We start from the raw sequence: 13,504 nt of genomic DNA, 5'->3' as shown, positions 1-13,504 counted from the left end.
GTATTTCTCTGGCAGCTTTCTGTGGGCAACTGCCTACTACCCAAACAATATTGGTGCTTCATCCCAATTAACAACCCTACTCCAATAGCTAAGAGTGGGAATCCCTTTATAGCCTATGAACTGGGCTGGGAAGTCAGGAGATTGGACCATTGGTCTCACCTGAAGGGTGATTTTCCTATGAGTACGGACATCACAGCGGGTGTTAGCTCCACCTATCGTGCGAAGGCAAGAATGTCTTTGAAGTCAAGACTAGGGGCGTCAGGCCCCTCCCACTCTCCAGTTCATTCGCAGCGAGTCTAAGGAGAAATATCTAAAGATACAAGAACAAGGCCAACCGGCCTGGCAGCAGGAAAATAACACAATAGTACCATGCATAGTAACATGACTGCAACATAGCGGTATAACAGAACTAGAAGTCTTGACTTCACTCTTAAATTTAAATATAATAGCGTAACAGTAATATATAACACATTAAAAAATATATAGTCATCCTCCAACTGGGAGGGTCGTGATGTCCGTACTCATAGGAAAATCACCCTTCAGGTGAGACCAATGGTCCATTTTCCCTATGAGTCCGGCCATCACAGCGGGATGTACCACAGCAGCCCATACAGGGAGGGACCACCCACGTGTTAATCCTTATTAAGAACCTGTTGCAACACTCGTCTGCCGAAAGAAGCGTCAGCTGAGGCATAACGATCAATTGTATAATGCCTTATAAACGAGTGTGGGGTAGACCAAACTGCAGCCCTACAAATATCGGCAACAGGAGCATTAGTGGCAAAAGCAACCGAAGTGGCAGCTGACCTGGTAGAATGAGCCATTAGACTAGCTGGAACTGACAGCTTCAGGGACTCATATGCTAAAGTAATGCATGCCCTTAACCAACGAGATAAGGTAGAATTGGATACTTTATGCCCCATAGACCTTGGATGAAAGGATACAAACAGAGACTCCGTTCTTCGAATCTCTTGGGTCCTAGACAGGTATGTCTTGAGAGCCCTCCGAACATCCAACGAATGCCAAGCCTTCTCGAGCGGATGGGTAGGATTCGGGCAAAAGGAAGGTAAAACAATGTCCTGGTTGCAATGAAAAACTGAATCGACCTTGGGACGGAAGGAAGGATCAGTCTTCAGCACAACAGAGTCCTTATGGAAGACGCAGAGGTGTCGAGCAGAAGACAATGCGCCCAACTCCGAAACGCGTCTGGCAGATGTGATTGCGATCAGAAACAAGACCTTGAAGGACAGCATACGTAGGGGCACAGACCTGATGGGTTCAAACGGAGGGCGTTGCAAAGCCTGCAGAACCTTCGGCAAACTCCATGAAGGGAACCGATGGACAACAGCCGGAGAGCGTAGGGCGACTCCCCTCAAAAAGCGTTTGATGAACGGATGTGAGGAAATATGATCTCCAGGAAAGGACACTGAGAGAATGGACGACAGAGTGGACGCATGTCGACGTAGAGTGTTGGGTCGAAGTCCCATCATAAAGCCGCTATGAAGAAATTGCAGCACCTGATGCACAGTGGCTTGGGATGGATCATGGTGGTGGGACTGACACCACTTGGAGAAAGCCACCCAGGTATGTTGATAAATACGAGTGGTAGATGGTCTTCTCGAGGCCAAAATAATATCAATCACTGCGTCAGACAGTCCAGCTGACCTCAAATGTCCCCGTTCAAACGCCACGCTGTTAGATTGAGCCAAGTAGGGTCCTGATGCAGTACTGGACCCTGGGATAGAAGGTCTGGCCTGACTGGAAGTGTCCAAGGATCCATCATTGACATTGCCAGAAGATCTGAAAACTACGGTCAGCGTGGCCAAAATGGTGCTATCAGAACCAGCTGTGCCCTCTCGGTTCGCGCCTTCCTCAAGGTTTTGGCTAACAATGGTATGGGAGGAAAGGCGTACAAGAGACCGTCTGGCCACGGTGTTGTCAGAGCATCCACTGCTTCTGCTGTTGAGTCCAGGTATCAGGCAAAGTACCTGGGAAGCTAGCAATTGCGACTGGAAACAAACAGGTCGACTGAGAGGGCGCCAAACCGACATTGGAGACGATGGAAAATGGCTGGATGAAGTTTCCATTCTTCCGGAAAGACCTGTTGTCTGCTGAGCCAGTCTGCTGTCACATTCCAAATCCCTCTGAGATGTTCTGCTTTCAGGGATTGTAGATGTTGTTCTGCCCAGACAAAAATGAGGGAAGCTAAGTCCTGCAGGGGACGAGACCTGGTGCCCCCTTGTCTGTTCAAATGTGATTTTACACACGTGTTGTCTGTTCGAATGAGCACATGGTCCAAAGGGAACAGAGACTGAAAATGACGTAGAGCTAAGTGGACAGCCTTTAGCTCCAGCCAGTTGATGCTTTGAGTTTGCTCCGCGGTGGACCAAACCCCCTGAACGTACTGGGAGTTGCAGTGGGCTCCCCAACCGATGAGGCTGGCATCTGTGGTTACAACGGTTCTGCGGGGTTCTCTGAACGACGTGCCCTTGGAGAGGTGTTGAACCTTGGTCCACCAGCGGAAGGAGAGGCGCAGTGCGGGGCTCAAACGAACTTTGCGATGGTTGGTGCTGGCAATGTCCTGTTGAAACGGCAACAGAGTCCATTGAAGGTGTCGAGTGTGTGCTCGAGCCCATGGCACAATGTGGATGGTAGAAATGAACATCCCGAGCGTTCTGGCAAGAAGCACGACGTCTGCGGATGTTTGTTGCATCAGGGACCTTGCGATGTTTGTGATGGCAGTGATGCGATCTAGAGCCAAGAAGACCATTGCCTGCAGGGTGTCCAACATTGCCCCTAGATGTAGTAGGCGTTGGGTTGGTTGGAGATGGCTTTTGTCGAAGTTGACAAGCCAGCCGTAGGCCTGCAAAACATTGAGGGTGATCATTAAGTGATGAGCCAGCTCCTCAGACTTGGCCCGTATTAACAGATCATCCAGATATGGGTAGATATGAACCCCTTGGGTCCGGAGGTAAGCCACTAGGATGAGTAGCACCTTGGTAAACACTCTTGGAGCGGAGGAGAGGCCGAATGGCATTGCTCTATATTGAAAGTGCTGGTGGCCAAAAGCAAACCGAAGAAACTTCCTGTGAGCTATACAAATGGGCACATGGAGATACGCTTCCTTAAGGTCGATAGAAGCCAGGAAGTCTCCTTCATGCAGACTCTCCGTAATGGAATGGAGTGATTCCATTTTGAACCTGCGATATGTTACAAAACAGTTGACAAACTTGAGGTCCAATACCGCCCTCCATGATAAATCTCGTTTTGGGACAGCAAATAAGAGGGAGTACACCCGTTCCGACCTCTCAGTTGTAGGAACTGGCTCTATCGCCGCTATATCCAAGAGGTGGTGGATAGCTGTCTGCATGATGTTGTGCCTGGCTGGTGCCCTTGGGGAAGGGGACAGATGGAATCTGTCTGATGGGGTTGCCCAGAACTCTATGGCATAGCCATAACTGAAAAGGTCCCTGATCCAGGAGACCGTAGTAAGGCGCAGCCATCGATCTCCAAAATTAAGTAATCTGCCACTTATGGGGAGGGCGTTAAGACTACTTGCGTAGGCGAGGGCCTCCCTTATATGAGGACGATGAGTTGCCCCTGCACCCTTGGTACTGACCTCTGCCCTGGAAGCGTCGGTTCCAGGAGCCCCTGAATGCGTTGGGATCATAGGATCTGAAGTCGCGGCCTCGTCCTCCTGGCCGCGTTCCTCGAAAGGGCTGGTTAGAACGGAAGGAAGGAAATCGCCTGAAGGGCCTGTGGTCGCTGTTCTTGACTGTGGCCAGAACCGGTTTGTGGGCGTCTTTTGGATCAACCAGCACTGCCTTTAGAGCTTCCTCGCCGAAGAGTAGAGATCCGGAGTAAGGAGCCCTGGACAGATTCAATCTGGCCGCTGAATCAGCTTGCCAGTGGCGAAGCCAGAGGGTGCGACGAGCGACTATTTGAGCCGTCATGGCTCGTGCCCCTAATTGAGTGGCATCCAAAGTGGCATCGGCCACAAAAGCTGCTGTCTTACGCAATTTCAATAGTGCTCTTCTGAGGGCGACAGGATCAGGGTTAGCGTCCTCTAAAAGGTCATCCAGCCACATCATAGATGCTCTGGAGAAGATGGAGGCTGAAGCGGAGGCACGCATGGCTAGGGCAGTGGCCTCGTGATTCTTGCGGAGGGCGAAGTCTATTTGTCGCTCAGTAGTGTCTTTTAGGTGGGATTCCCCTTCCCTGGGCAAAAGAGATCGTGAAACGAGGCGAGCGATTGGTTCATCTATGCCAGGGACATCTAACTTGGTGGCAAAGTCTGGGGCTAGGGCGTAAAGTCTGTCAGCCAGGTTCTTGAAGCGTCGAGCTTTGAGTGGATGGGCCCATTCTTCAGAGGCTAATTTGGCAATTGGGTCCGGCACCGGGATGTATTGTTCAGTAGGTGCAGGGGATTTGAGGACCTTGGCCCCTTTGATAGCTGGGGCGGACGAAGTTGAAGGCGCTGTCTGGAGACCAAGAGTATTAACTACCCTGCGTGCCAGGGGCTGATAGTCTGAGGCATTAAACAAGCGATATGATGTATCCTCCTCATGATCTGAATAGTCGCTCCAGTCATCTCCTTCAACGTGGTCATTGAAGGTTGACACCTCCGCATACGAGGCTTCGTCAATACATCTGCCTCTGGCTACATCAAAGGGGTTAGGTGAACAGGAAGGGTGAGTTTCATGACACGCACGATGTTCCATGTTGAGTTGAGGTATGGCAGGAACTTGTGGTAGTGACTGCATTTGGGTAAAAAATGCCAGCATGGCTTGAAGTTGGGAGAGGAAATCAGGAGACAGCTGCAGCCCGGATGTGGCAGATGTATGTGCCTGAGGAGCTATTGGAACAGATGTTTGGGGCGGTAAATCGGAGGAAGGTTCATTTGTCGAATACTGAGCGGGAAAGCCAACAAATGCTTCCTCGTCAGAGGAAGCAGCAGGGGAATGGAGAATATCGCTTATGTGTGCCTGAGGTGCTGTGGTAGTGGTTGGCACAGAGACGTAACGTGGGCGCTTTGGTTTGCTATGGCTGGAAAGATGTTTTGTCTTAGCCAGGGCTTTGGCGTGTCTGGTCTTAGTCGTGTTAGAATGTTGTGGCTTGGCTGTTTGTGGCATGCCTGGCTGATCTGGCACCATATGGGTTGATTGCGGCATGCCTGGCTGTTCTGCCATCTTATATTAACTTGGGTACAATACACTGCCACGGAGGGGGCAGGATGTAAAGACCCGAACTGGCTCAGCGTACGACCACGGAGGGGGTAGAATACACTGGCAGATGGCGGAGTGCACTGCCACAGAGGGGGCAGGATGCACTAAGGTATTAGCGTTAATATGTTATAGGCTGTATTTAGACTTAGCACACTCAGATTAGTGCTGTAGGCTGGGTTTTAAGCGTGGTACACGGCCCCAGAGGGGGCAGGATATACCAATATAAATCAGATTGAGTACAAGTCAGCCACTATGATTAAAGCTCCAGCCTTGATAATACCATTCAGCCACTAGGATTAAAGCTCCAGCCTTGATAATACAATCCAGCCACTAGGATTAAAGCTTCAGCCTTGATAATACAATCCAGCCACTAGGATTGGAGCTCCAGCCTTGATAATATAATCCAGCCACTAGGATTACAGCCACAGTAAATTTGTGTGCAAGTCAGCCCTGTGTAAGTCTGTTTGCAGCACCACAGTAAATTTGTGTGCAAGTGAGCCCTGTGTAAGTCTGTTTGCAGCACGTATATAACACACATACGGATAGATAGCCTGCAGGGAAGGTATCCGATGGTTAATAAAGGGTAACAAAAAAGGCAGGAATTTTGAATTCAAAAAATGGCGCCCGGAAAAAAGGGCGGGAAAAAACGATCAAAAAAGGCGGAGAGAGAAGGAGCAATGGCGGCCGTCTGGGGACAAAGTGGGGGGAAGGGCTGTCCAGCACAGACTAGCAGGGGAAGCCGCGGGGCCGATAATCGCACTAGCGGCTCCAGAAAACCCCCAAAAAGAAAGTGCAGATAGAAGCCTGTGAGGGATAAGGCAGCAGGAGGCAAGCCGCTACCGGCGCCGGGAACAGGGCTAGCCGCGGCAAAACTAACGTGCCGAGAAAAGCCTGTGAGGCAGAACCCTGGTAGGTTAAAAAAGGTTGGAGGGAGCCGCAGCCGCAGGCTCCCACCTCGGAGAGAACGGCAGCCGCGGTCTCTTCAAGGGCTCCACAGAGCGCGACTTGAGTAAAAGCAGAACCGCTACGGGAGAGAAAAGGCTGCAATCTCCCGAAGCTCAAAACGGCCAAAAAACACAGAACACCGCAGCCGCGGTCTCTGTGGGGGTCGCCAGACAAGCAGGAGAGAGAATGAAAATAAAATGTTAAAGCCAAATCAGGGAGAACCGCAGCCGCGGTCTTTGAGGGAAAAAACCTCTAACAAGCAACAGAGGTAAGTGAAAGTAGGGAAAGGACTGGGAAGACACACAAGCGACGCTGGGTTCGCACCCAGTCAAAACAAATAAACAAATACAAAAACAACTTAGCTAAATGCTACGCGATAGGCTCTCAATGATAAGTTTTCCAATCTTGTTCGTACGAAGGCAAGAATGAACTGGAGAGTGGGAGGGGCCTGACGCCCCTAGTCTTGACTTCAAAGACATTCTTGCCTTCGCACGATAGGTGGAGCTAACACCCGCTGTGATGGCCGGACTCATAGGGAAAATTGTTTTGGTTCTGTCCTTCAATTTAACTCTTTTCTAAAGTAAGGAACTCCACATTAACAAATATGTTTCTTCTCTTAAGTCACTAATGAAATGTAGACTGCTCATGCATTAACAAATGCCACATAATGTTATTTCAAAATAATACTTTTTAAATATTTGTCCAGTATTTTACCATTTTTCAGTATGCCACTAATGTTATTGTGTTGACAAGATTCATAACAACAGTAACATACCTGTATGCTTTTAGGCAAAGGAAAGAATTAGTATGAGCTGAATTGTAGGCATTTCACTAAATTATATGCCTTTTATTACAGGTCTTTCTGTTCTTAATACTGAAGTTAAACTTCATTAAAAATTATGACAAAGGTAAGAAAGAGACTTGTCTCCAGAGGACTTATATCAGAGTTGGATCTAGCATTTACATTTAAATGTAAAGTTTCAGAAAACACTCAGTCTTACCCATTATTTTCTGGGAGCAAAGACAGCAATATTTGCTAGCTTTAAACTATTTCATCTCTCAACACTTCCTAGAAGTACTGGGAGGAAGGGCGGGATATAAATCTAATAAATAAATAAGTACAGTTTTGAAGCAGCAAAGAAAGAGAGACTTGAGGTTTACTTCCAGGTCAGGACAACATAGCAAGAGAGCAGGGAAGACACCTCTCTCGCTCTCTCTCCCCCCCCACACACACACGTACATAGATATACAGACAGAGAGAGAGCGCTCTGTGAAAGCCACAGTGGTTGTAATATTCACACACACATATATAATCAACACAATAAATGGATCCAAGCTATATAAACAGCTATATAATCAACACAATAAATGGATCCAAGACTTTCTGTAATCTGCCCTCAACATTCCTCCTTTTTATTTATTTATTGCATTTGTATACCGCCCCATAGCCAAAGCTCTCTGGGCGGTTTACAACAATTAAAAACAAATATACAAATTTAAAAACACATTTTTAAAAAGCAATTTAAAAACACATGCTACTTCTCCTACGTAATTCCTACTTCTGCAGAATCATCCAGCAGTCCATCTATGCTGGTTGAAGCCTTCTTTCAGCAGAGCAGGGGTTCCAGTAAGTGCTGCCACACAAGTGCAGCAGCACCTCCACAAAATCTTACAGCCCATTGGAATCCAGCAGATGGGATGAAGAAGTGCAGTAACTCTAGTACTGGACAGGCATTAACTCAAACTGTGCATTAACAGGTTGTGAACACACTATTTATATATTTATTTATTACATTTCTACCCCGCCTTTCTTTTCATGATTGAAACCCAAGGCGGCTTACCTGGTTCCCAAGCAGTCTCCCATCCAGGCACTGACCAGACCTGACCCTGCTTAGCTTCAGCAGGGAGCTAGACTTATGTCCCTTCAGACCATTTCCATTAGCCACACCTGGAGAGAGAACGGGCTGACCTGCCAATCAGTTGTGAAATCTTTTTGAAACTGAATTTTTTTAAAAAATGCACTCAGGCTGCTCCCATCAGGTTTTACAGCAAAAAGGGGTGGGGTCTGACTACCATCATGTGCCCCTTTTTCAGAAGAGGTGGAGACACACTGGAACTGGCAAAACAGTGAGAATGTTTCTACCCGTATATAACACTTTCCATTGATTTCAGGGGAATATACTTCCAAATTAAGTGGTCTTAAACTGCAGTTTTAACTTTCACCACTTATCACGTCTGTTTTGCGCATGTAGAGTTTTATCAATTATACAAAACTATTTTAGAGTGATTTTGAGAGAGCTCAAAATTTAACAGCTAAGCTAGATGTGATGTGGGAAATCTTTGACTGGCTAGTTCTTTGTTAGAAACAGCTGAGGGTCCCATTTAGAATCAGGGTTACAGCTTTAACCTTACCCCTGGGCCATTTCCTTGATTTTAATCCCCATCCAAAGCTATTAGCTCTCTTTCTCTCCACTCTTCCATGGTTTATAGCAGCTTGCTGATGTGAGATTTAAAATAATGAAACAGCATGAGAAGAAAAGATTAGCCTCCCTCCCCTCTGCTCAGCACTGAAGCTCCAATCCAAATCAGGCTATTCATGCCAATTTTTAAGGTTAAAAGTAAAGATATAGGGTGATCCAGTCACAGATCTCCCTTCCACATTATATCACATATAGTTTGGCCCTAAATGCTGGTTGCAAAGGAGTATTATATGTTTACTTTTACTTGAAGAAAGGGTTATACTTTTAATTTTATTTATTAAATTCATATCCCCCCCGAAAGGAGCCCAGAGTGGCCCAAAAAAAGAGCCCACAGTATCTATATCTCCGTATCTGCATTTTTGTACACATTACTTGGCTAGAGAACTACACTGCAAAATTCAGAGAATTTCAGGCAGGGTCTGTTTCAGTTTTCACATTGTTTCAGAAAGTTTTCCATTAAATGTGAATTGAATCAAATTTCTTCCCATACCTATGTTTTACTGGTGTCGTCACCAGAATGGAATGTTTTAAATTGTTGAATTTTTATGTACGAATACGAATACTAATAATAACCACAAAATCAGAACCATCTCACATAGGGAAGTGAGCACTGTTTCATTAAGCAGAACATTTATTGGATTATTTGAATATGGATACAGATCTATAAAGAACCATGCAGGAGTTCCACTGCGCATTCACTCTTTATGCAAGAACAATAGCTGAACACTTTAGCAAGTGAATAATTTAAAAGGCAATTAAAAATTAATCAGGTTTTTTAAAACCTGAAAACAACTGCAAGCCAAAGCTCCTTGCAACAACAGAAGACTCAAAACAATGCTATTTGGGAATCCAGTCCACTGCACCCTGTATCTGTGCGTAAAACAAAATCTGGGATCCCCTGCTTATGAGACCTGGGGTAGGGACCTGCAGCTGAAGGGCTGTACGAGCCATTTGGCCTAATTTCATATACTTGGGGGGAGACTGCAGGGAAAGAACGGAAAAGCCAAACTGGATGATCAATGGAAGGGGGAGGGCAAAAAGCACTGTGCAAGTGGTCAGTTGAAGCCTCTGATCTATCCTTTCCACAGAAGCCCACTGTGTGGGGCAGAGGAAAGAAAAGAAAAGAAAAGAAAAGAAAAGAAAAGAAATGAAAGAAAGAAAGAAAGAAAGAAAGAAAGAAAGAAAGAAAGAAATGAAAGAAAGAAAGAAAGAAAGAAAGAAAGAAAGAAAGAAAGAAAGAAAGAAAGAAAGAAAGAAAGAAAGAAAGAAAAGTCATCCCTGTCCACATTTGGTTTCTGTGCACCACCCTGTGGCCCCAACAGATTTTCCCCCAGGGAATGCAGACCTCGACTAAGAAAGGTTCCCCACCCTTGCGGTAGACAAATGAAGATCTGTCTGATTATATTCCCTATTTCAAGTTCATGGAAACACAAACTAAGGGGCAAATTAAATGTGACATTAAATGCATGTTTGCATATATCATGCCGGTTTTTAAAAAAGTGTCAGCTGCTTGTGGAAGGTGATTGCAACTTGGAGGGGAAATTTTACCCTTCCCCCTTTCGCTGCCTCCTCTGAAGCTGGGTTAGTTTTGGGGGGTAGGGAAATGGCCCATTGGTGCCAATGGGGGATTTTATCCCAATGCAAATGCCAGGTTCAGAAGACAGATTTTAAAAACAAGATGTACTATCTTGTACTAGCCACTAGTAATATTTCTCAAGTATTAAAAGAGCTCCAGTGGCACATTTCAAAGTGTTGTTTTTAACCTTTAAAGTATAGGTGAGGAACCAAGGACAGCATTCCCTTCCGGGCAGCCTGCCAGGGCCCACATGCCAGTGGTGGATGGAGCCAACAGCAGAAGTGGGTGGAAAAAAAGTTGTTAGTTTGCTCAGTATCCCTTTCTATCATCCAACCAAGCAAGCAACAACCATTATCAGTGTTCAAAGACACATTTGCAGCTTGGGGGTGCTCCTTGATCCATCTTTACCACTAGAGGCCCAAGTGACCTCTGTGGCTAGGAATGCCATCTAACATCTTTGGCTGGCACACCAGCTACTACCATTCCTGGACCAGGATAGCCTGACTATGGTGGTCCATGCATTGGTAACCTCAAGACTTGATTACTGCAACACACTTTATTTTTGCTCTGGCTGCTGCAAACTAGAGCAGAATGCAGCAGCCAAACTGCTCAGAGGAGCATGTTACTGGAAACATGTTACTCCTTTGCCAAGAGAGGTTGATGATTTGCTACTGGGCCAAATTCAAGGTCCTGCTGTTAATTCTGATGGGATACTTTTGGTGGTCCTGTCTTTGAGGTTCAGTCAGTGGTTCAGCAGCAGTGACCAAGCCTGTGTGCCAGACCCTGCCCTGTGGAATCCTTTGCCAAGGAAAGTCTGGCAAGAGCTGATTACGCCAGAGTCTCCAAAGGCTATTCCCCTCTTTCTCCAAGGTTTGTTTTGAAAATGAGTGTTTTGACAATGGAAAAGGCCAGATCTCTTTTATCCTGGGGTATTTCTTTCCATCTGAAGATGTGACTGTAATTATTTAGTAGCCAGTTAAGACCATAGAACAGCTGGTATAGCACAGTGTAGAGGAGAGCCTGGCTGGGAGACCAGAGTATGCAAGTTCAAATCCCCGCTCATGTCTCCTGGGTGTCAAGGGCCAGCTAAAGATCACCCCACAATGAGAGGCTCAGGGGTTAAGTGCCCTGCCACCTGTGCAGCTGTGGGCAAGCTGCATAGTCCCAAGGAGCCCAGTTGCCCCCCAGCTGGCAGATGTGGACAAGGAAGGGGCTGGCTTGTCCAGCTGTGGCAAGCTGAGCATGCCCTAGCCAGCTGGGGAGGACTAGCCTCAGAGGGAGGCAATGGTAAACCCCCTCTGAATACTGCTTACCATGAAATCCCTATCCATAGGATAGCCATAAGTCAGGATCGATTTGAAGGCAGTCCATTAAGACCATAGGCTCTGCCTGTACCAACACCTGTGCAAGCTCAAATACAAAAGTAATCTTTATTTTACCTTTTATTTCCTTTTCTAAAATTGCCTGTGTTCTTTGATATTTTTCTATGATTGTGTGTTATCAGTAAAAAGACCTTGTATACGATCAGGTGATCTAGACTAGTGTGACTGTGCTGAAAGTTCACACACATCCTACATAACCAACTGCTCTGACTGCATTTTATTTGAAGTGTAACCTTGATCTATAAAACGTCTTTATTCCAGATACACCACATTATTAATACATTGTCAGTAAAGTCCTATCTGTCTGTCTGTCTGTCTCTGGGCAGTTTACAAAATATATATATAACAACTTTTTCAAACTTTAAACCAATTGCACCAAATTGAACCATATTCAGGCAGGTGAGGATAAAACCTCTCTGGTAGGGAGATTTCCCAACAGCCCCCTGGGCATGTCAATCAGTCACTGGCTGTGGCTCCCCAGCAAAGGATGGGGAAGAATTTGTCCCTCGTTGCTAGTAGAACCAAGGGCGTGGGTCCAACCTGCACAACCTGGCCCCGCTGTACTGCTGTTCACCCTGATGCACAAATAAGGCTCACGAGGACATCCCCCAGGTCCCCACCGGGCAAGAAGTACTGGCAGTTCCCCCAGAGGGTGCCCTTAACCCAAGAATGCCTCAGTATCCAGCTGTTTACCCCCACCTTCCTCACCTGCCCAAATCCCATGCCACAAGAGGGGATCAGCAGAAGCTTGATCTCCTCAACCAAAAAAACACAAGGTTGCCAAACCCAGCCACAGATCTTCCAAAAAGAAATCACAACCCATCTCTGAGAGGTGTACCCCATCATCCCTAAAGAGATGGAGACAATGGAAGCGAATCCTGCCATGGGGAATAATCCCCCACACACACATGGACAGCTGTCTAACCATCCTATTAACCTAGCGCCGGGACCTATCTATCTTATTAGGGTGAATAGCACCCCTCCATGCCCTATGCTCAAGCATATCCGACCACACTATAAGCAAGTCAGGATATGAGTGCTTGATCCAACGGAAATCGTAGGTCACACTGCGTAGCAGATCCAATCCCAGCTGCTGCACAAAATCATTCTCACCCAGGTGGATAACGAGAACATGGGGCCCATGGCCTGAGGACATCATCTTACAGACCATTGGTAACAATTCACCCCATAGCACGCCTTGCTTGACCTCCCAATGGATTGTTGCACGAGATGACAGCTGCAGCTGGGTCCCCATCGCAGAAGTACAAGCCCTCCTTCGCGCCGAAAACAGAATAGAATGCCCACAGAGAATGATGGGAAACATCATCAGTTGCGCATTGGATAAAGGCATAGCTTATACCCAGAGCATCTCAAATAAGAAGAGAACTTTCTTCATTATGATAAAGGCAATTCATTTCTAGTCACAGCACATAGCTGCTTCTTACTTGGTTTAGAGTATGCCATATTCTAATAAGGCAAGCTGCAGATCTCAAACACGGCAGATAAATTACAGCTCCTATTAACTTCTTTAGGAAATGCAGATACTGATCATGTCACATGGGTGAACATTTTCTAATTAAGTTTATCATTTTCTAGAAATGACAACTGTGGTATCCCTGCTGCATGTGGCAAATAATGTATACCCAGGAAAATTCATTGGTATGAAAAAATATACATACCCAACATGGCTACAGTCCCGATATGGCAGCACTGAAAATATGCTGCAGAAGGATCTTCTGCCACTAATAAGGACTATTCTGGAAAACAAATACAATAAAGGCTGTGATGTAGGGTAGAAAATCCAGCAATTAAATTCAAACTTAAAACTCTGCTTAGTAAAAATTATTCTCTTCATGCTCATAAACCACACTGTACTTACCAACATCTGACAGTAAG

The 13,504-nt window shown here is 46.2% G+C and overlaps 1 protein-coding gene across 1 annotated transcript in view; it reads right to left on the bottom strand.

The window, feature by feature from the left end:
- Positions 1 to 13,504, bottom strand: part of CABLES1 (Cdk5 and Abl enzyme substrate 1) — a 108,533-nt gene that overhangs the window by 28,169 nt on the left and 66,860 nt on the right. The window contains exon 4 of the mRNA XM_061596918.1: positions 13,288 to 13,365. Coding sequence (XP_061452902.1) covers positions 13,288 to 13,365 — 78 coding nt within the window. The remainder of the gene's footprint in view (positions 1 to 13,287; positions 13,366 to 13,504) is intronic.

The sequence above is a fragment of the Rhineura floridana genome, chromosome 1 (assembly GCF_030035675.1).
Source record: "Rhineura floridana isolate rRhiFlo1 chromosome 1, rRhiFlo1.hap2, whole genome shotgun sequence".
NCBI classification, from domain to species: Eukaryota; Metazoa; Chordata; class Lepidosauria; order Squamata; family Rhineuridae; genus Rhineura; species Rhineura floridana.
This window is presented reverse-complemented; position numbering and strand designations above follow the sequence as displayed.